The following is a 22,566-nucleotide window of genomic DNA, read 5'->3' on the forward strand; positions in this document are numbered from 1 at the left end:
TATAGAGGACTCGGACGTCAGCCCCTCACACAGGCCTATAGAGGACTCGGACGTCAGCCCCTCACACAGGCCTATAGAGGACTCAGACGTCGGCCCCTCACACGGGCCTATAGGGGACTCAGACGTCGGTCCCCTCACACAGGCCTATAGAGGACTCAGACGTCAGCCCCCCACACAGGCCTATAGAGGACTCAGACGTCAGCCCCTCGCACAGGCCTATAGAGAACTCAGACGCCCCTCCCACGGGCCTATAGAGGACTCAGACGTCAGCCCCTCACAAAGGCCTATAGAGGACTCAGACGTCAGCCCCTCACACAGGCCTATAGAGGACTCGGACGTCAGCCCCTCACACAGGCCTATAGAGGACTCAGACGTCAGCCCCCCATACAGGCCTATAGAGGACTCAGACGTCAGCCCCTCGCACAGGCCTATAGAGAACTCAGACGCCCCTCCCACGGGCCTATAGAGGACTCAGACTTCAGACCCTCACACAGGTCTATAGAGGACTCAGACGTCAGCCCCTCCCACGGGCCTATAGAGGACTCAGACGTCAGCCCCTCACAAAGGCCTATAGAGGACTCAGACGTCAGCCCCTCACACAGGCCTATAGAGGACTCGGACGTCAGCCCCTCACACAGGTCTATAGAGGACTCAGACGTCAGCCCCTCACACAGGCCTATAGAGGACTCAGACGCCCCTCCCACGGGCCTATAGAGGACTCAGACGTCAGCCCCTCACACAGGCCTATAGAGGACTCGGACGTCAGCCCCTCACACAGGCCTATAGAGGACTCGGACGTCAGCCCCTCACATGGGCCTATAGAGGACTCAGACGTCAGCCCCTCACACAGGCTTATAGAGGACTCAGACATCAGCCCCTCGCACAGGCCTATAGAGGACTCGGACGTCAGCCCCTCACACAGGCCTATAGAGGACTCAGACGTCAGCCCCTCACACAGGCCTATAGAGGACTCAGACGCCCCTCCCACGGGCCTATAGAGGACTCAGACGTCAGCCCCTCACACGGGCCTATAGAGGACTCAGACGTCAGCCCCTCACACAGACCTATAGAGGACTCGGACTTCAGCCCCTCACACAGACCTATAGAGGAATCACTGAAAGTATCCTTACCAGTGGCAGAGAGAGGAAATCTCTTCAAGGAGTTGTTGTAAAAACTGCATAAAGGATCATAGGCTCTGACCTCCCCTCTTTGGACACATTAAATACACAATGCCTTCGGAGGAAAACTCAGGACATACTCAGTGATCAACATCACCCAGCATTATGCCTGTTTAGGAGGAAGAATTTTAGGATACAACCTAAGACACCGCAGGCCAGAGAGCATGACCGCCTACAAAACACGATTCTACAACAGCTTTATCCCAGCCACAGTTAGACTGATGGCTAAGCACATTAAAGTGGGTATGAAATACAGGCCCCCCACTTCCCCCGTGGACATTACCTGGACAGTTACCACTCCAAAGAGGCAATCAGACACATCGGAGCACTACAGCCTCACTTTCATTCTTTCCCTTAGGTAGTCAAATAACTCTTTCAGTGCAATAGTCTAACAAACATGTGCAATATTCCACTTTTCTGTACATTATACTGTCTTGATATTATTTCTGTGAAATAATTCACTCACACACCCAGGCCATGCACTCTGTATCCTGTATCTGCATCTGTACACAGTGTGTATCCACTTACTACGTCCTGGAATTAGTGTGTTGGCTGCTTTTATTATTTACATTTTTTATATTATGTTATTTTATTTTTTAAAAAACTGTCTCTTCTCCTCTGTCTCTCTATTTTATAAAAATGACTCTGGGAGATACGCACAAGAATTCCAATGTACTTCTACTGACCTGTTCCTGTGCAAATGGCAATAAAGATATCTACTACTACGCTACCAATGATTTACCAGGCCCTTCAGGTCTGGGTGTGCAGCAGGTCCACAGGACAGAAGAGTTCAGGACAACTGACTTCACTGACTCGACCTGGTCCACTGATGCTGAATAACCTCTCAGGTGACAATGAGCGAAAGCGGAGAGATGTAGGTGGGAGCTATGGAAGTGAGAAGAGTGAGCAAACTGTAGGATATACCCAAGATGACGTAAACCAGGATGGGTTACCAAAACATAAGAGTGGAAATTGGTGGTATAAAAGGGCTGATACACCGCTGCTTCATTAGGGAGGAGGATTGTGTGGTGTGTGCGAGTGCAGAGCCTCCAGCTCAGGGGGTCCCGTTCCCGTACACTAATAACCAGTGTGGAGACTGGGGAATGGAGAGAGTTAGAAGAGTCTGGAAGGGTCTGTGTCAGGATGGTTTGATTCCCCTGATAAAGTATGCAAACTTAAATCTAGTCCGAAAGTGCGCATGCAGTACTGTCCATATTGGTGCCTGATATACCAGGGAAATATTAAATATGCTTATAGGGTGGACAGTTTAGGCCTTGGGAAGGGGGACAGCGATATATTATGGGGCAGAAATTGAGTTTTTTTCAAGGGACTTCCTTGTGAGTGTTTTAAGAATAATGGGACAGAGGAGGTAGGCATCTCCGGGGGTAACTGTGGAACTGTTTGGGATGTGAAGGGCGACCAAATGCAGAATGGAGAAGTATCGAGCATTCCACTGGATGCATTAGAGAACCAGAGCGTACCTCTGACAGATACGTGGTGGCTGTGTGGTCAGGAGGGAGGATTGAGGCCTCCTCTCCCCAATAATTATGGAGGCCTCTGCACTAGGGGGATGTTAGCTAGCCAGGTGGATATTTACTCTGACAAACAGCCCTCTAGGTCCCACAGGTTTGTTACGAGCTGCGAAGATGATCCCAGTGTGTATATAGATGCCATATGCCAGCCGAGGGGCATTCCAGAGAAATATAAGGTGAGAAGTGAGATAGCTGCAGGGTTTGAATCAATATTAATTTGGCCTACTGTTAACAAAAATGTGGAATGGATAAATTATTTGTACTATAATCAGTAGAGGTTTACCAACTATACTCAGGAGGCACTCGCATCTCTGGGGGAGCAGCTTCAGGCCACCAGTCTGATGGCATGACAGAACAGGGTGGCCCTGGATTGGCTCCTGGCAGAAAAAGGGGGAGTGTGTGTGCTGTTCGGGGATCAGTGCTGTACATTTATTCCCAATAATACAGCCCTGGATGTTTCATTTACTGAGGGTATGAGAAAGTTACAGGGGTTACAGGATGAGATGGCGAGAAATTCGGGACAACATGACGGGTTGTTTGACTGGTGCTATAATATGTGGGGTAGTTGGCAGTAAGCCCTTATGAAAGCACTCTGTGTGCGTGCTGTGTTCATTCTTGCTTTGCTACTAATCTTTTGTTGTGTAGTTCCTCTTGTTCGCTCCCTAGTGGGAAGAGCGCTGTCTCAGCAGGCGACTATAGCTGCAATGTTTAGAGTGGTGGGAGGACCGTTTGGAGCGGCAACCTCCTGGACCAACACGGAAACGGATGGCGACATAGACACCTTGGATACGCTCCTGCCCATAGCTGAAGTTCGGCCGTACCGCCTGTGAATACTCCATGTTGGAAACGCTGCAGCCTGCCTGCCGCCCACGACACCTGGGACTTTCCTGCTCATGACAGAGTGCCTGTTATAGTAATCTACAGTGTTATCAGTTAACCTTTCAGTTATCTTTGCATTAGCCGTATATGTTTATGTAATGAGCTTGTGGTAGGTGATGTACTCCTGGTAGATTATGTATTCCTGATAATATATGCAATGTATCCTGGGGAGTTCATTGCTGTTGGTTGATTCTGAGTGTTGATAGTTTGTGAGCCATGTCAGCCATGGACCCCGAAGGGGGGCCGCGCCTGTGGCGGGCTGGGAGTGGAATTTCCCTAGATCTTAGGGTTTTAGCCCTCCCTCCTAGGCTGGATGGACAGAATTGTGTGTGGGACTCTTTAGAATCCCAAAGGGGGGAAATATATGGGATATTATTTAGCACTATACAATGTAGAATATAATCATTACGGTATTATTAAAAAGCATGCCAAATACCCGTGATGTAATCATTACAATGTAATCATTATAATGTAATCAACACAATGTAATCAATTGAGTATGTATTTGCACCTTGTATTAGCCTCAAACTTTCTGTTAGCTACTTTATGTTAGCCCTGAATGCATGAATATCCACCTTTATTAGTGTTATGCCTTATCATTATGTTGAATGACAAATATATTATCAACCCTCTAATTAGACAATGTGCAACAGGTTGAAGCTGCCAAGGTTTGCTACTGAAGGAAGGTATTCGCCCGAGTTCCCCAAAAGTTCACGACTGAGCATTTTTAAAAAACCAATTGGAGATGGTCGCACCACCATTATGTTCGGCTGAGGGACCAAACAGTAAAAGAAATGATGGACAAACTTATCACCTAGGGGTGTGGATTGATGTAAAAAACAATGATTGTGAATGGTTGAAGGAATGATGATGCTTAAGTGACGAGATATTGTTAAATGATAAGAACTTGTATAAAAATAGATATAAAACAGTACTGGACACACTTTAAGTGTCCGGCCTTGGTTGTAACTTGTTTGCAATAAAGACTGAATTTGGATCTACACCAGCGGCTTCTGACTTCTGATTTAGCAGGGAATGAAAAACCACAAAACTAACATTTTGCCTTTTTCCCCATCTGTAACTGTTATTATGTTATTATCATTTAGAACTGAATATCCATACTCCCTTTTAATCTCATGCATCTTTTTTATCATTCCCCAGACTTTACTAATGTCAGTTTCCCATCCTACTGAATTACAGAAGGACCTCCAAAACTCCCTCTTTGCTCATTTAACTACCCTCCTTACGTTAGCCTGCAACTTTTTGTACTCAATCAAATTCTGAAAGTTGTGAGTACTTTTTAACATTGTAAAAGCTTTGTTCCGAGACTTAACTGCAGTATCACATTCCTTTGTTTACTATGAGATCTTTGGTTAGTCTGCTTTGCTGCCTCTAGAATTACTGCATCATGGTTAGATTTCTTTTGTCCGACATGAAGCCGGCCCTGCAAAACGTCACCTAACGTCACCAAGTCACATGGTACAAAAACCTACAAAACGATCGTGACAGATCGTGCAGCACGTGCAGAGAGCAAGAAAGATCGTGCAGCACCTTTCAGCCGGCATAACTGTAAATGTCACTACTATGTGCCCCTGGCTTATTTTGTAAATGTCTCGTAAATGTTCTTGTTTGTTTTGTTAATCTTAATGGTCACTGGTCAGCTATTACTTCTGTTGTAATTTAAAGCTTCAATAACAAAAATAATAAAAAAAACCTCTCAGCCGGCTGCACAAACTGGAACTGCCTCCGTGACACAACTTTGCCCTTATTGGCTGAACAATTTTAGCATGACGTTTGTATCTCTGGAAGTTCCGATGCGTTATCTGCTATTTCTCCCGAAAAGCCTGTAAAGAAGTAAAGTTTCAATAAATGCTCTAATAGTACACATAAGTTAATCGTTTATTTATTGTTAGTTACTGTAATGTTGCGCTGCTTTATGTGTTTAATCGTCTAGTCTGTGAAGAAGACATTCAAGTAAGAATTGCATTGTATTCTGTGCATGACAATAAAAACTTTGAATCCTTGAAATAAATGTATTTGATCTTTTTCCTGGCAGCTATCTTTTCACTGCTAGCAGTTTGGATCAGGAGTTGGTTATTGTAGAAGAAGTAATGTGCATGCAGGTGATATTTGTATAGATGTATCTACACCCTTCTGGCAGTGCGGCCATCTCAGTCAGGTCTCGCACTACGAGGAGTAGAAGTTGTCTAGTTTGGCTGCTGTCAGTTTATATTACAAGTTTATATTACAGTTTATATTATTATATTACACTCCTGCAGCCGCCGGCAGATGGCGCTCCCCCTCACGTCAGCTGCAGTCAGACCTAAGTGAAGTCGAACGCACCCAATGGCTCCTCCCCATTCCCAATTATCAAAAAACCCACTAATTGAATGGGTCGCGTAATTATCGCTATGAATTCTGGGAGCCTGTGCAACTTCAAGACCGCAGCTCTCGTGTTACTTATAACAAGGAAGGAATATTATTCTATATTTTTAATGGCGACCGAATGATTGATTGATATAATGTAGTGTTTCATTCTATATCCTGTTTTGATAAGATATCGACATTTCGTAAACATTCGATATACAGTTAAACCATAATTGGTCCGTCTTGTTTCTTTGTCACCCAGAAACTTCACAACTGTGTTGTGAGCGGATTTTCAGCGCTTATATGTTTTTAAACTTGTCTTAAAATTTTGTGGTACTTCTACGTTTCTGCGCTTTTGTAAATGTAGATCGTATGTTTTGTCATTTGATTAAAGCGTTTGAAGACTTTGCAGCGCGCTGACACCAATCGGCCACCGTAGCTTAGCAACCGAATCATAACAATTCTTTTCCGTTTAGAGTTTTCATTTGAACATTTAAAGCAGCTCAGACTTGCAGTTTATCAGCAAGAGAGAAGACGCGAAAGATGTCCATCGTGAAAACCACCGTGAATCTCCAGAGGATTGACTGGCTGCTGCCGAAAGGTGCAGTCAGTGTGCGGATCGCCCCGGAATACATCCCCGGTCCAGTTGGCCGAGGTAAGGATGGCAAAATGATGCCCAGACTAACTCAGCACTTAAAGAGTTAAAGTCAGAATATGCTTGACTATTCTTCTTGAATCTTCTGTTCTGTTATCTTGTTTTAGAAGTACATGTCTAAATAATAAAGTAGTTCACCTTTAGCTTTAATATACGGGAGTCTTTTTGCATGTCTACTGCATTATATAATGAAATCAGTAAAATCTGTGCCTGTGCTGTGTTTAAACATCAGAGAAAATCATCATGAAGTGGTAAAGTAACAGCTGAATATGTCCTAATATACGGTGTTTCCCCGAAAATAAGACAGGGTCTTATATTCATTTTTGCTCCAAATGACGCGTTACGGCTTATATTAAGGTAGTATTTTCCCAAGTATAACATGCTACAGTATATTTACCGGTATTCATGAAAAAGAATCCACATTTATTCAAACACAGACATCATGTCATCTTCTAACAGTATCTTTCCATGTAAACAATTTGACGGTGAATTTATTCATGAACAAAATTCTGCTGTATACTGTATATGTTTATTCAAATATAGTCGTCATGTCATGTTCTGGAACATCATCGTAAATCTCCAAGTTCCAAATTCCGTCCTGAATATCTCGCAACTCAATTTCCTGTAGAACCAGTGTCCCCAATCTCTCATGTTTAGCAATAACTCTGTCCTTAAATGAGCGCCTCTTGTCCATGTAGCCTTCTCGTAGTATAACCGCATCTCATTCTAGTTACCGTACAATCCATGGGACAATAACTAGGGCTTATATTACGGGCTTCTTGAAAAATCATGTTAGGGCTTATTTGCGGGGAAACGCGGTAGTAATCAGAAAAAGCATAAATCTTAGTTTGGTACCTTGAGAGTGAATAAATAATGCAACTTATGGAAAGTGTAAGATATGTAAAGGATTTGACTTAATAGTCAGTTGTTGATGCCAGCATTTGGATTGAGTGGGCTGCTATATTTGATGCACATGAACCTTTCCAGTGTTGTTTTTCGCTGTTGTTCTGCGTATCAGGGAATCTGTGCACAAACTGGCTTGTTTTTATAGGTCAGGTTCCCCTGCTGAAACGCAGACGGCCCAAGTCAAGACCAGCGCATAAGTTTCCCTAGCGTGTGTTTCCTGTATCCAATAAAGACGGCAGAATTTTTCTTAGTGTGCAATACCGACTGCCAAGTGTGATATCTGTGATGGTTGTGATGTAGTGTTGTTGTACAGTGACATAATGTTTCATTTAAATTAAATATGCTGTCCCCTGTCTTTATAATCCCAAAGGACAAACCAGTTCCAGTGATGCTGGCCGTCGGAAGAAGTGCCGCACCAGGCCGCCGGCAGCCAGCTCCCTGACCACGTCTGCCTCTCCTGGATCTGCTGCCATCCCGGTGGCAACCAGCAGGGGTCAGCAGGGCACAGGCCGCCGTAGAAATACGGCGGGAGGCCGGTCAGGGCGAAGAAGGAGGTATGACCAACAGAAGGGGTTAGAGCCTAAGCCCAGCTCATCAACCTTCTCCTCCTCTTCATTTTTATTTCCGTCTTCAGCCCCCTCCTCTTTTGTTTCATCCCCATTTCTTTTTATGGGCTCCTCTGTTTTATTGCCACACTTAGTCACACCTGTAAGCCCAGCTCCACATCCATTTTCAGCTCCAGGCATGGTTCATCTGACCCCTCTGCTTCAGGCTCCAGCACAGGCTGTAGCCGCCTCATCTCACCTGGAGAAATTCTATTGGTTGTATAACTATTATGTAACAAAGTACTCTAAAATGACCTATGACGCCAAGTGCTTTACTGAGTACTGGTGTCAGGAGTTTTGGAACAGACATTTAAATGAAATTAACTTAGCGAAACAGGGGAAGAATGAGGATAATGAGGGTACTCATTCAACCAAGAGGCGTAGGATTGATGAAGATGAGTTCATCTTTCCTATTGATGCACTGGAGCAGCTAAGTACCATGCCCAGGGCTCAGGAGATGGGTGTGGAAATGGGCTATCAGTCAGATGCACATAGCTACATTTCCCTGTAGATTCAGCACATAATTACACGAGAGTTGTCATACATACTTAGGATAAGATAAAATTAGGATATGTTACCATGTAGTTCTATAGCATAAGGTACTATAGGATAAGATTAAGATAGGATAAGGTTAAGATTGTATATAATAAGATAGGACAAGTTAAGATAGTCTTAACTTGTATGCCATTTTATGTTTTACAGACATGATAAATTACCATAAGTTTAGGATAAGATTATATAAGATAACATAGAATAAAATTAAGATAGGATAGGTTACGGTAAGCTTAAGATTGTATAACATAGGATTAGATTAATTATAAATAAAGCAGTCCTCCTCAGAGGGGGGGTGGTGGAGGGAATATTTAAGAAATAAAAATAGGATCAGTTAACATAAGGTAAAGATAAGATTGTATAACATAGGATTAGATTAATTATAAATAAAGCAGTCCTCCTTAGAGGGGGGGTGGTGGAGGGAATATTTAAGAAATAAAAATAGGATTAATTAAGATAAGGTTAAGATAAGATTGTATAACATAGGATTAGATTAATTGTAAATAAAGCAGTCCTCCTTAGAGGGGGGTGGTGGAGGGAATATTTAAGAAATAAAAATAGGATTAATTCAGAAGGTTAAGATAAGATTGTATAACATAGGGCTACAGTGAAGAAATCAAAAATTTCAAGGCAGCATGAAGGTAACGCACAATCAGGGATGTGCAATTTCTGAGGCATGTATTCAAAAAAAGTATTTTAATTGTGTTTTATGATTCATATTTGACTTAGTTCATGAAATAAAATGTTTTTTTCTACAGATCAGTGTTTTTGTATTTTGTAAAATACGAGAAATACTGTATGCATGGTAATGTCAGGTGTGCAAAATGTTTGTGCTAACAAAGGACACAGAGCCCCTAGAAGGGCACAGAGCCAGGCTGAGCACCACAGCGCTATCCAGCCCATGGCTGCCGATGGTCACATTCCACCAGAACCCCCCAACACTAACTCCCCAGGGAACTTCCAAGCAGCAGAGCAGATTCCAACAACCGAGGATCAAAGGAAAAGAAAAGATACTGGCAGGAAGAAGATGATCTTGTGGCCAAAGGTTAAAAATGTAGAAGTTTGGAGAACAAATGTGTTACAAATGAAATATTATTTGAAATGTGCTACAGCTTAATCATTCTATCATACATCTATCCATCCATTTTCCAAACCGCTAATCCTACTGGGTCGCGGGGGGTCCGGAGCCTATCCCGGAAGCAATGGGCACAAGGCAGGGAACAACCCAGGATGGGGGGGCCAGCCCATCGCAGGGCACACTCACACACCATTCACACCTACAGGCAATTTTTTAGCAACTCCAATTAGCCTCAGCATGTTTTTGGACTGTGGGGGGAAACCGGCGTACCCGGAGGAAACCCCACGACGACATGAGGAGAACATGCAAACTCCGCACACATGTAACCCAGGTGGAGACTCGAACCCAGATCCCAGAGGTGTGAGGCAACAGTGCTAACCACTGCACCACCATGCCGGCCCAAAAATTTTAACAAATTCATTTTAAAAAACTTTAATCTCAGAGCCAATTGTCATGTGCCCACAAATATTTCAAGTATTATTGTTTATGATTATAAATGCCGAATACATTCCTGGAGCCTTCTATTTAGCATACACAGTGCCCTCTACAGGATTCTGTCGAAACAGCATCTCTCAACCTCGTTCACAAGATTTGTGTCTTTTTCACAAAACGTTTTTCTTTGTAAATCCCAAAATCTTCCTATAAATGTATGTATGAATGCTTCTCGTCTTTTTCAGTCACACAAAGCCTTTATAAATGAGCTCCCCGATTAATCTGTTTACATGAAAACATCTTAATTGCGTTAAGGCATGTAAACGTAGCCACCTAACGAAAGGTAACCACGTGACTTAGCAGACTGCATGTTCCTCATCTCCTCTTTATGGACCATAGAGCTGTGTGTCGGAGAGTCTGACAACACGCTACGTTTCAAGATACAGGCATTACAATTCAGTGCGCTGCTCTATTTTGCCAACACATGGCACATAGAGAGCACACCACCAAATGGATGAAATCTGAGTAAAAACATTTGATTTTTAACGCAATCAGAATAAAGGGGTCTGCATTTATCACTGTCCCTGTAACAATCCAGCATCGTAGCTCTACAGCTATTTCGGATTCAGCCAACGAATAACGTTGCTAGTCAGCAGCCTTGTGCAAGCTACTGAAAATTACTAATTACCAATTACTGCATATAAAAGTAATTATAATAAGGGTGGGATTCGACTGTGTGTCTGCCTGGGGGGTCGCCGGCCAGGATCGCCAGCAGTTTGGACGTGTGGTTGGTGCGGCAATGTGCTGCATCAGCGTCTGCTCCCTCTGCCTGACCTGTCCAGTATAATTACATAATCAAGGAAAATAACAGTGGGCTAAAGGTTGCATAGTGATCACATTAACATCACGTCGATGTTGAAATACATGGTGCAAACAAAAGTAGTGGAATTACACTGACGAGTTACTACCAACACTGCTAGGCAGCTAGGTTTGCTAATGCTAATGTTAGCAGCGCACCCATATGCTACTTCCTCTCGCAAGATAAGGCAGCGTTACTGTCACTGTGTAAATACAATGAGATCTCTTTGGAGCAAGCCTGTCGATACCATGTTAAGTGTAAAACCACAAGTAAAATACCTTAAAAATAATAGAAATATAGATGGTGCTGAACCATGGTGAACAGTGGAGTCATAACAGAGGCTGTGCGTTGTGTTCAGTCACCTTTCACTGTAAATCACACATGGGTTCACAATCTTTTGTGTCTGCTCTGAATCCCTCAGGGCTGGAGTGAAAACTCCATTCACACTAACATGGTGCCAAGGGGTATTGGGTAGTCATGATTCTATCCTTTTTGGAAGTAATTTGTTTTACTGATTTAAATAAGTTTTAAAAAATTTCAAAATGTAAGGATAGCTCATTGTATCCAAAGGGATGTGCCAAGCTTGCAGTGTTGATGTGCTGCCACCTTCTGGAAAAATGATGAACTGATTTTCAGATTAAGAACATGTATGTTTTTCTTTTATCTGGTGAGAACCGTTCATGCTGCGAACCTATGCTTATGGGTTAGGGTTAAGCTTGGGTCTAGAGCTCAGGGTACTTCCAGGCTTGGAGGCCAAGGGTAAGGTCTCTCTTTCCCCATGTAAGCATTTAATGATGATCCAGCACCAGGGCTTGGGTAAGTCACCACGAGTTGGGAGCCTCATTCCCCAGGTAAAGGATGAACGATGTCCATCCAGCCCGGGGATTCTGGTGAACCTCTCCTTATGCTGGAAGCCTCCTCCCTCAGGTAAGGGTTTAAGAATCTCGCGGTACTTCCATTGAGCCTTGGGGTTCTGGAGAAAAATCCCAGGGCCATCCAACTGTAGCAGTGTGGAATTTTGCGGGTAGGACTTGTTGATTATTTCTGGTAAGTGTGTGTGGGGACCCCTAGTGTGTGGAGGCGTCATTGGCGTTTCCCGGTCCGGTAACTCCCCTTCCGCACCGCGGTGGTCTGCCGTGGTACGCTGGCATGCTGGCTGAGGTTCACACTTATTCTGTGTCTTGGTGGGAGGTTTTGCTGTTTTAATTAGCGTTAATCCTCTGCTTGATTTAAATGGCTAATGGTAATATTTTATATTGCAGTGTTTCTCTGGTGTCTGTGTTGCAGCTCCAGTGGTTGAAAGTTATTCTGGTGACTAGGCCTATAGCTACTTGTCAGTTGCTTTACTTGATGTGTTTTAATTGTAGTTACGGTTGTTGCCAGGATTACAGTTTCAGTTGCTCGTCAGCTTTAGTTTATGCCTCTTCCAGCAGGTTTGTCAGACAATAATAGTTTGAACCTGCACTGTGGCTGCTGTGTTTCCTACGTCAGTTTTTCTTTTCCGTCTGTCTTGTCTTGTCCTCAGCTGGTCCGATGTTGCCCAACAACTGCTGCTTGAAGCTCCTGATCCTCGGTGGGACATCGGCGATGTGCTGGGAGCCTTGGAACGCGCTAAGGATCGTCGCACCTTTTCCTGCATTTGGAGCTGTTTCATTCCCTAGTTCTGCGACTTAACAGACTTTGGGCCGCCCTTTCTTTCTGTTTGGGACTGATACAGAGGGATAGCCTGTATTCTGCTACTCATTGTTTGCACTCTTCATAGTTTTCAACACTCAGATTCTTGGTTAGATTGGGGTATTTTCTGGGAGACTGTGAGCAGTGGCTGCCTTGATTGATCTGGCTGACTAAGATTTGATTGGTCTGGGGTGGTGGTGTTCACACTTTCACCTTGTGCAGTATATTTGTGTGGGGATCAGTGTGGTGGAGCACAGGTGTGTGTGTGCGTGTGTGTGTGTGTGTGTGTGTGTGTGCGTGCAAACTGACAGACTGAGAAAACGAATTCAGAAGTTTTGTCTTGCTAAAAGTAAATTCTTTTTTAGAGAAAATTAGTTACGAACGAAAACAAAAGAAACGGATGGATATTTCTCTCTTTTCTATTAAGAGAAGCAATAATAAAAGAAGACTTAGTTAGTTATTGAATTTATATAAAGAATAACAATCTGCCATTCTTTGCGGTCCCTTTTGCCAAGTTTAATGCCCTTTCTTGTCAATGACCATCATGAGCCTGCTATCAGTTCACACACACACATACACTCACAAGCAACTAGGACAACCTCCTAGATGCCGCTCTGAGAAGTGTAATGTTTGTGATCGTGGTTAATCTTATGCTACATTAAGGCCCCATAGTTAACGATGGGGATTAAATCAGGCGATGAAGACAGACAGGTTACAATTTCATCACCTTCCAAGCTGGTTTTAAGGTGATGTCATGGTCTGTGCCTATTCTTGAAGTTTCAACTTGTGAGCCTTATGCATTGTATTAAGCTGATGTCATTGTCAAAGTACGCATGAAAGAAAATTAGACTATTTTACTGGGGAAAGACGATCATGACTACAGATTGTTGTGTCTAGTTGTAGTACCAACAGCAAGAAAATCCCAGATAGAACACTTTAAACCCAAACCTATGTTTGTTCTTAGGTCCTACAGGCTTGTTGGCTCTGCATGTCATATGCATATTCTGCTGCTTGTTTCCTTGTGCCTGTGTGTGTCTGTGTCTGTCAGTGACTCCTATGATGCACTGACCTTCTTGGCAGAATATTCCCCTTCCTTACAGTATGTCCTATTGTGACTCCCCTATGATCCTGTACTGAATAGATTATAGAATGCATGGACATAATCAAATGCTACATCTTCCTTAACTATTCATTTAACATTTTTTAAATGATTTATTTTTCCACTTTTACGTTTAGTGGTCACTCCATAAGAGCTGTCCTTTAATGTGCTGCGCAGTGTCCCTGGATGCTTTGCAGTCCACTGCAAGGCTTGGACTTGAGGAGTCGATTCATTATGAAATGACTCCCAGTCTGAGCTGTGAGCTAATGCACAATAACCAGAAGCCAGGTAGTGACTCTTGGTTGTTGTAGTTGTTCTCTTCTGACCAGGGAGGTGTTCCACTAAGCAGGATTTCTCAGTTAGCGGAATTAACTTAAGCTAGAAGTCATGATTGTTCAATAGGAATGCTCCTTATCTCTTATTGGACAATTATGAGTGAGCCAGTGTCTTGTTTAATAAGAGAAAATCTGTATCCATCTTCTGAATTATTCTGAATTATTCTACTTCCAAACAAACAGTTATCCTCAGAGGCAGCATAACATCCTGGCAGCTGCTCAATGCAGCATTGAAAAGCACTACAGAGAGTAATGAGCTCACAGATGTAATGAGCACAGAGCATCACCAGCACGCTGCTCTCAGCAGTTGAGGACATTAATTTTTCCCCACAGAATACTCTGCTTGTGTAGTGTTTGTACTTGGCCTGATACTGAAGGGGCATAAGTGATAATTAAGTGACATGATAATAAAGTGCATTGCTGGGTGTCTCTTTGCCAATCTCACATGAAACAGTACTGTGATGCAAGACAGGGAGCTCGCACTCCCTCATTCAGAGAAGGGCACAGAGTGCGGCTGTGGAAACCAGCGCATGTGCAAAAAGGGCATCAGAAATTCTCTGCACCCATCGAGACCCATCCTGGCTGACGGGAAAGCATGGCATGCTGCCCATTTGGCCTCAGTACCCAGTGGACTTCCAAAATTTCCAGCCCTGCCAAAGACTGGTCCTGAAAGAACAGTTGAGCTTGGAATGGCCTAAGGAACTGGAAGCTGTGCAGCCAGGGCACACAAACCATCATCGGCTCAAGGACTATGGAACTTCACAGAATTAAACAAAGAAATGAAATGCATGTTCTGAGCGTGATTTTCTGGTTAGAAAGAGATACCTTAAAGGAAAAGAGAGATTCAGTGTAAAATATATAACAGTTGTTCATAGATCCTCTTACTGTGGTCTTCAGTGAATGGAACATTTCTAATTGTAAATGATTTCTGTTGGAAGCAAAACAGGCAGTTCATAGTGAAAAGGTTGTGCACTTACAGGAAGGCACAAGCACAATGTTTTTTGTTGAACTTACATTATTGTTTTGTCTGGGGTGTAGTGACCTTAAAGGAAGAAATGTTACAGGTAAGGCGTGTCTTTTATAGAATACAGTGCTGCTGCAGGAAGAAGAATACATAAGTAAAGGGGGGATGTTGCGTTCAGTTAGTAATTGTTCTGTTTTCCATATTACTGTATGTCACAAGAGGGTGCTGTAAGGCTGTTTTATTCGACTTCAATTCCTATTCCAAGAGTCAAGAATGGATAGTTGATCCCAGGCAGCAGTTTTCCAGATTATCAACTTCAAAAACTTAAAAATATGATAGGAATAAAGTCTTTGTAAAATTAAGACGTATATAATACTATGAATGACAAGGGGTCTTAATACTTTTCATTTAATTTTATTAACTCAATCTTTTGCTGGCAAGTATACCTTTTAAATTACATACATAACAGTACAACTGCATTATTTGTGTTTTGTATGCACACTCCATACAAAGTAAAAGGTTAGGGCGGCTACTTCATTAATAGTATTTCTTATTGATACTTTACATTTCCTTTCTACTGCCCAACTCCCAGAGGACCATACAGTTTTATTACAACATAGTAGTCTACAGAAATGTCGATACTAATCATACATTTGAGTGACATAACTAAATAGATATATGTTGACACACAGACATAGATAAAAACAATTAAACTCCCTCTATGTGAAAATGACATGAGACGCACGTCCTCAATGTTAAAATATCCATGATTGTAAAAAATGACCATAGTTGCCAATGTTATATCTCAGGTCTCAGATTACTTTGTTTAATGTCAATTTAACTGAAAAAAAAATCATAGAAAAAGGCAACCTTATTTGGCGACGTTTAGTAACGGACTAGCTGGTTAATGAGGACTATATCTGTACCTGACTTTCCTGTCAGCTCCTCGGGGATGGCTAATCTTCAAATTTTATTACAAATACTACAACTTTATTTTGTGCCTTGCTTAAAGTAAAATATCTCCAGACTACTAAACACCGCGTTAATGGTGACATTTTTAAACTGATTCGCTTCTTTCGCCTAACTCTTCTCTATGTGACGGGTGGGCGTGGTTGATCTAGCCGGCTCCCGATTGGCGGGTATTCGGTAGCTCCTCTGTCATGTGATGGGTAGTAGCGTAGGCGGCACCACCATAGATTTGAAAGCCTGGATGCCTCATTGGGTGATACGCCATATTGGCATGGTAATTGCGAAATAGAGGAGTCACAGATATGACTTAGTGAACCGACTATTTTCGAAACTGCAACAACATGAGGAATGTTAAAACTAGAAAACAGGGAATCACATTTCACAGGTAAAAAATCTGCGGTACGGTCAAATAAGATACATAACATGTATACTAGCCTGTGACACTGACGGGATACTAGCATGATTAGTTTTCGTTGAGAATACTATCAGCAGTACTACATAAATTTGGGGGGGCAGTAGTGGTGGGCTTGTTTATTTATTCTACATAATTGTAAGATATAAATGCGTTAATTAGTAAAGAAGTTATGGCCAAAAGATCTTTCCATCTACACCCTGACATGTTGCTTGTTTATGCCTAATTACCGCTCCAAGATGGTGGCGCTGCTGACACGTTGTGGAAAAGCGAGATGAGGCATCTAGGCTTTCAAATTCATGAGCACCACCATGTACTTCGTTTAAATGGGAGGTTCACCCCAAAACTATAAAAAGATATTTTAGAGGGGCCTTAATGCTATCTATTCATCAAAGTTCTGCTGGGAGTTGTTCAGGTTTGGAAATATCAGCCGTAGAAATGTCGGGCTTCTATCGAAGTACACTACTCGTATCACTGCGCATTAGACACGAGCGCGAGCTCCCTGGCGATATCTGCTGCGCAGTGATACTGCAGGTGTGTGGAGTCGGGTAGAAGGAAATAGTTCGTATATTAAACTGCTCGCAACGAAGTCTGTGGATTTTCTTAACCTGTTCCTGATTTCTGGTAAGAGATAGCTGTTGATTTTTTCAAATGCGTTGTTCTGGCGCTTTAAGTAGTGAAAGCTAAATTGAATCTTATTATATTGCTTATTCATTAATGAGTCGCTATATCATGTATACTGCTCAATGTTTTGATTTAATAAATATTTAAATTTAATAAATATTTCAAAAATACTTCAACATTTAAAATGGTTCATGATTTTCAGGAGCGGTGCAGTGGTTAGCACTGTTGCCTTACACTTGCCTGTCCCTCCATCCTGGGTTGATTGATGGATGATTTTCAGGTCACACCGCCCCCTCAGAGCCCACCAATCAGTGACTGTCTCAGAGTGTGATGTAATACGCAAAGTCCGCACCACCCACTTTTCAATGAGCAGTAAAAACACACCAGCTTGTCTCAGCGGACATCGGCTTTTATCAGATAAGGGGAAAAGGATGAGATATCAAAAGTAAAAATAAATATATCACGTTTGGTTAATATCAAATGAAAACAGCCCTGCAATAATATATTGGATTCTAGGATATCATCTATTAAAAGGGTGAATCTATTCTAGCAGACCATAAAAATCCAATTATGAACAGTGAAAATGGGCATAATAGGTCCCTACAAACGACAGGTTTCTGTCCATGGTGCTGAAAACCAGGATTGGCAGATTTCACATTACAGCGATTCCCCACTATATCGCGGATTTTCCTCCGACGCCTCACAATTCTCTGCGTATCCCGTACATTGTTTGTGGTCCGATTGTTTTCGTTTTGTTCTAAGCCCTACGATGGAAGACGTTGACCATTCAGGAGAAGGTAAAACTTCTGGATGTGCTTCGGGAAGGAAAGCGTTATGCGGACGGCGTTCGCCATTATGGTTTGAATGAATCAACAGTACGCTACATGAAGAAGGATGAAAAGAATGTGTAAGAGCCATATATGTTTTTATTTTTATATATTCCATTACATATATAGAGAGAAAGTTGTGTGTGTGTATATATATATTACATATCATTATTTCATTTTTATTATTATTATTATTATGTTACTCATATCCTTAGCCCGACAAACAGATATACGTGCTGTTTTAATGAGTTTACATGTGTTTAAAGCATGTGGGAGGGGTATTTTAAGGCTTAAACTTAAAAAAAAATTCATATGATCTTTCTGTATCGTGGATTTTCACCTATCGCTGATGGGTCTGGAACGCATCTTCCGCGATAGGCGGAGGATCAAATTTACCTTTTTAACCTGATTTAACTTCAACCCTCTTATTTTGTTAACAGAGTGTGCGGGGGGAATACAAAGGGTTACAGTGGGTAATAGGTGATTTATATTGACCTTAATTGTCACCCAAGTGACTCTGGACAATCAGCTCAATAATGCTTCCCAAAAGCTTCTCTCTTTTTCACTAGTTACACTTCATTACACCGAAATCAAGGAAGAATCAAATGTACAAGCCCATTATACAAAATATGAGATGCAAACACATAAAAAATATTTTGTAAAAACATTAAAAACAGATTAATATATATTGTGCAATTTGAAACTTTACATTTAGACCTCACTTAGAAAACGCAGGTGATGACCAGCCCAACCAGCAGTTCCGTCTGGTTGTACAGAATACCTACTCAATTAAATTTTGAGGTCATGACTAAACTAAATTTCAGCTCTGCCTTTAACATCACCAGTTAGATGAAACTGATCATTGCACAGGGAAATACAGTGAAGCCATGAAACATACTAGATGTAAATATATTAATTTTCACATACACTTGAGCTCAGTGAATTCAAGCGCGTCATACACTGTAAAAAAAAAAAGAATCCACCAAAAAACGGTTTTAAGTTAATGGACTCTTCCTTCAATTTACAAATATTGTAAATTCAGTTTTCCACAGTTTCTTAAATGATAGTTTATTTTCATTTTTAATTCTTCATTCTGCCAATGCAGATTTGTTTCTTTAATAAATGGTGTTGTTCATAAAAGTACAACAAGTAATTTGAGAATATAGTGATTCACTACATTGATTATTTTTCATAACTCAATGGCCCATAAACATACAGTTATCCATCTGAAGCTGGATTTAAACCAGCAAACTTTGGATTACAAGCCCAAATACTTGAGCTACTGAGCCACACACTTACACTGACTCAGCTTAAGTTGCAGAGACACAGTGGACTTTCTGTTGAATGTCAGACAGAAGGGCAAAGGACCCCTCACTAACAGGAACCTAAAACACACAAACACTTGGGAACACTTCAAATGCGTGATCTGACTCTGCAAGGGGAGAACATGTTCACGTGGAGTCTTGGCTTTTCACAATGTTTCATTCCTACTTATAGCTAAGGTTTTTTTTAGCCGTCGTCACTCTAAGGTTGCCCATTAATGGTTTGGAATTGGGAATGTAAAGCTGTTTTGTTAGCATGTCTGCCTTACAATTCCTTTACTGTAAGTCGAGGCCTGCTGGAGCTCAATTCTGCTTTATGGCACTTGTATTTACTCTTTATTTTACATTACATTATGTGTGAAACTAACCCCTTTCTCTACCTCTCCATTCCTCCTGTCGAGCTCCATACAGAACTAGTGGAGAAAAGGGGTGCTTGGAGGGGGGGACGATATCTCTGGATGCCCACTTAAGAAATATCTGCGTTACCTTCCAATACACCTTCCAAACTTAAGTGGATTCAACATGGGTGCTGTTGAATTAATAAAAAATGCACTGTATTAAAAATTATTTTGTTTATATAACATAAAATTGAACTATAAACATGAAATTTAAATCTGTTGAGTTTATATATTGACAAAATAATAATTCTGAATTTTGAACCCTCATTGAACAAAATTAAACCTAATATGGACAAATGGAAAGCATTGAAATTATCCTTATGAGGGGGAAAGTTAATGTTACTAAAATGGTTGTGGTGCCTCAAGTTAATTATCTCTCTATGATGTTTCCATTTAATATTCCGGAAAGGATATTTAAACAGTACGAGAGTATAGTAAAAGATTTTTGTTGTGAAAGAAAAAAACCTATAGGATTAAAATTACTTAGCCAAGGGAGGTCTAGGATTGCCAGATGTTAGATTATATAGCATGTCATTTGAAATAGCCAAACTCTACTATCACTGGAAGAATGTGAATTCTGATGTGGACTGGATAGCTATCGAGAGCGATTTGGCTTCACTATTTCAACCTCTACACATTCTGTCACAATGGGAGGAAAATATAAGAAACACAAACCCGATAATATCTTTTTTGAGGAATGTATGGATCAAAATACATAAGAAGCTTAAAGTATCACATGACATGCAGCCATATTCCTCAATTTGGCACAATCCTGAAATACAAACAGGAAAAAGTATGGAAACAATGGCAATCCAAAGGGGTGAAAACTCTTTGGGATTTATTCGTAAATGGGATGTTTATGTCATAATCAGACGTAATGAGTAAGTATGATGTAGGAGGAGGAGCGAGTTTTTGGAAGTTTTTACAACTGAGGCATTGAGTCACAAGTGTTAAAATGCAGAAGATGAATGGTCAAGAATACTTTCTAGAGTGGGGAAATATTATAGGGAAGTAAAAGGTAAATTTATTCAGTATAAAATTATACACAGATAGTACTGGACACTAGTTAGACTAAATAGAACTGGACTAATTAATACTGATCAGTGTTGGAATTTTAGAAGGTAGGTGGGGGTTTATTTACACATGCTGTGGCAGTGCTCTCAGGTATATCCATTTTGGGGTAGAGTTCTTGATCTCCTGGACAAATGGCTAGGCTTTACTTTACCCCGCAAATCCGACTCTGTCTGCTAGGAAATAGAGTGGAATTGCCAAAGGGGAATAATAAACAGTTTAAGGCTGTGATGGTGGGACTCATAACTGCCATGAGGGTAATATTAAGGCATTTGAAATCCTCAATAATCCCTAATATATAGAAATGGACCGATGAGATGATTAAGGCAGCTTCATATGAAAAAATGTTGGACAGACTAAATGGGAAAAAAGATATGATGAAAATGTGGGAACGTTTCTAGGGCCATGTTTTTGAAGGATAAATGGCTGGGAGGTTGAACTAGTGATTGGTCATATTGTTTTATAAATGTGAATGGCTGAAGTGCTGTAACTGTCACGCTCCGGTTCGGGTGAACAGGCGATCGTGCGGGCAGTTGGCCAAAAATCAGGCAGACGCGGCAGGATCGGGGAGATCGGGGGTTTATTAGGGGAAAGGAACACTGGGAACATGGAAACTAAGGGAGACCAACGAACATCACGCACAAGAGTCAAGCAATGACGAACGAGGGTAACAGGCAAGACAAGGATATAAATAGGAAATGACTAACTCAAAATAATCGGACACAGCAGGAGACAATTAGGGAATCACACATGGGTAATCAGGGGGCGTGGCACACACGAGGAGCGGACGAGCCGGGCATCACAGTAACTTTTTGGTTTGAAAAATAAGAAAAATTTGAATTACAAAATAAAATGTTCTTGGAAAGTAATTTCATGTAACCATTTGTCTTAAAATTAATTACATCCAACTGTACATTTTTTAGTGTAGGTAGGTAGATGGATCGATAAAATTAAATAATGATTACAAATCACAAATAACTATTACAGTTATGGCCAAAAATATTGGCACCCCTGCATTTATGTCAAAAAACACACCCCTTCTCCCAGAAAATTGTTGCAATTACAGATGCTTTGGCATTGTCATATTAATTTCTCTTGTTGGCACTTGAAGAAAACAAAAAGAGGAAGAAGGAAAAACACAAATCGGAGAAATTCCACACCAAAGGGCACCTGCCCTTCTCATATTGTCTCAAAAACCCAAAGCCCCAGAGAGCAAGTCAGAGTGCTAAGAATTATAGCACCAACAAGCCCATGGCCCCTTTTTATGTAAAACTTCGTACATGAGGCTGTTTGTGCAGTTTAGTGCCTCTCTTAGCCTCGGCTCCTGTAAATCATGTAAGCACACCCACCACACCCCCAGGAGCATTCCGCGTGCCCCCACCTGCCAACCTGCCTGTCCCCCCCAGCCCCCAGGCCGTCTGTTGTTCTGAAATTTATCCACATGACTGCTGACCAAGTCTAAGGTAAATCAGATTCCATCTATTAGAAATGAAATTTTCAGTAAAATACAATTTTTTCCCCCAATCTGGGAGACAGTGCAGAATTTTTGGAGTCGGTCCTAACTCTGTCTTGAATATGTACCCAGCAGGCACCTAGGACTCGTATCTCCCTCTGAGAATCTTTTCTAAGGCGCTCAGCAGCAGAAATTCTCCATCCTAGATGAGCCTGCAAAGTTCTGTAGAAGTTAAATATACTTTAGTCAAATGAGAGACTAACCTGCTGTCAGGCAGGGGAAGCTTGAACAAGGCCTTCATTCATGACGGCTCCACTTGGCTTTTTGACGAGTCCCCATTTAGATGCAGCACGTCAGTGACTGAAGAGCAGGATG

General features: G+C 41.7%; 2 protein-coding genes across 2 annotated transcripts in view; one reads left to right on the forward strand and one right to left on the reverse strand.

The window, feature by feature from the left end:
* Positions 1 to 22,566, reverse strand: part of LOC125721428 (G-protein coupled receptor family C group 5 member B-like) — a 196,856-nt gene that overhangs the window by 160,248 nt on the left and 14,042 nt on the right. The window lies entirely within an intron of this gene.
* Positions 6,403 to 9,431, forward strand: LOC125721435 (uncharacterized). Its single transcript, XM_048997341.1, has 2 exons — positions 6,403 to 6,611; positions 7,888 to 9,431. Exons 1-2 carry the CDS (start codon positions 6,500 to 6,502, stop codon positions 8,631 to 8,633), a joined length of 858 nt encoding a protein of 285 aa, XP_048853298.1. The 5' UTR covers positions 6,403 to 6,499; the 3' UTR covers positions 8,634 to 9,431.

This window comes from Brienomyrus brachyistius, unplaced genomic scaffold (assembly GCF_023856365.1).
Source record: "Brienomyrus brachyistius isolate T26 unplaced genomic scaffold, BBRACH_0.4 scaffold33, whole genome shotgun sequence".
In the NCBI taxonomy this organism is placed as follows: Eukaryota; Metazoa; Chordata; class Actinopteri; order Osteoglossiformes; family Mormyridae; genus Brienomyrus; species Brienomyrus brachyistius.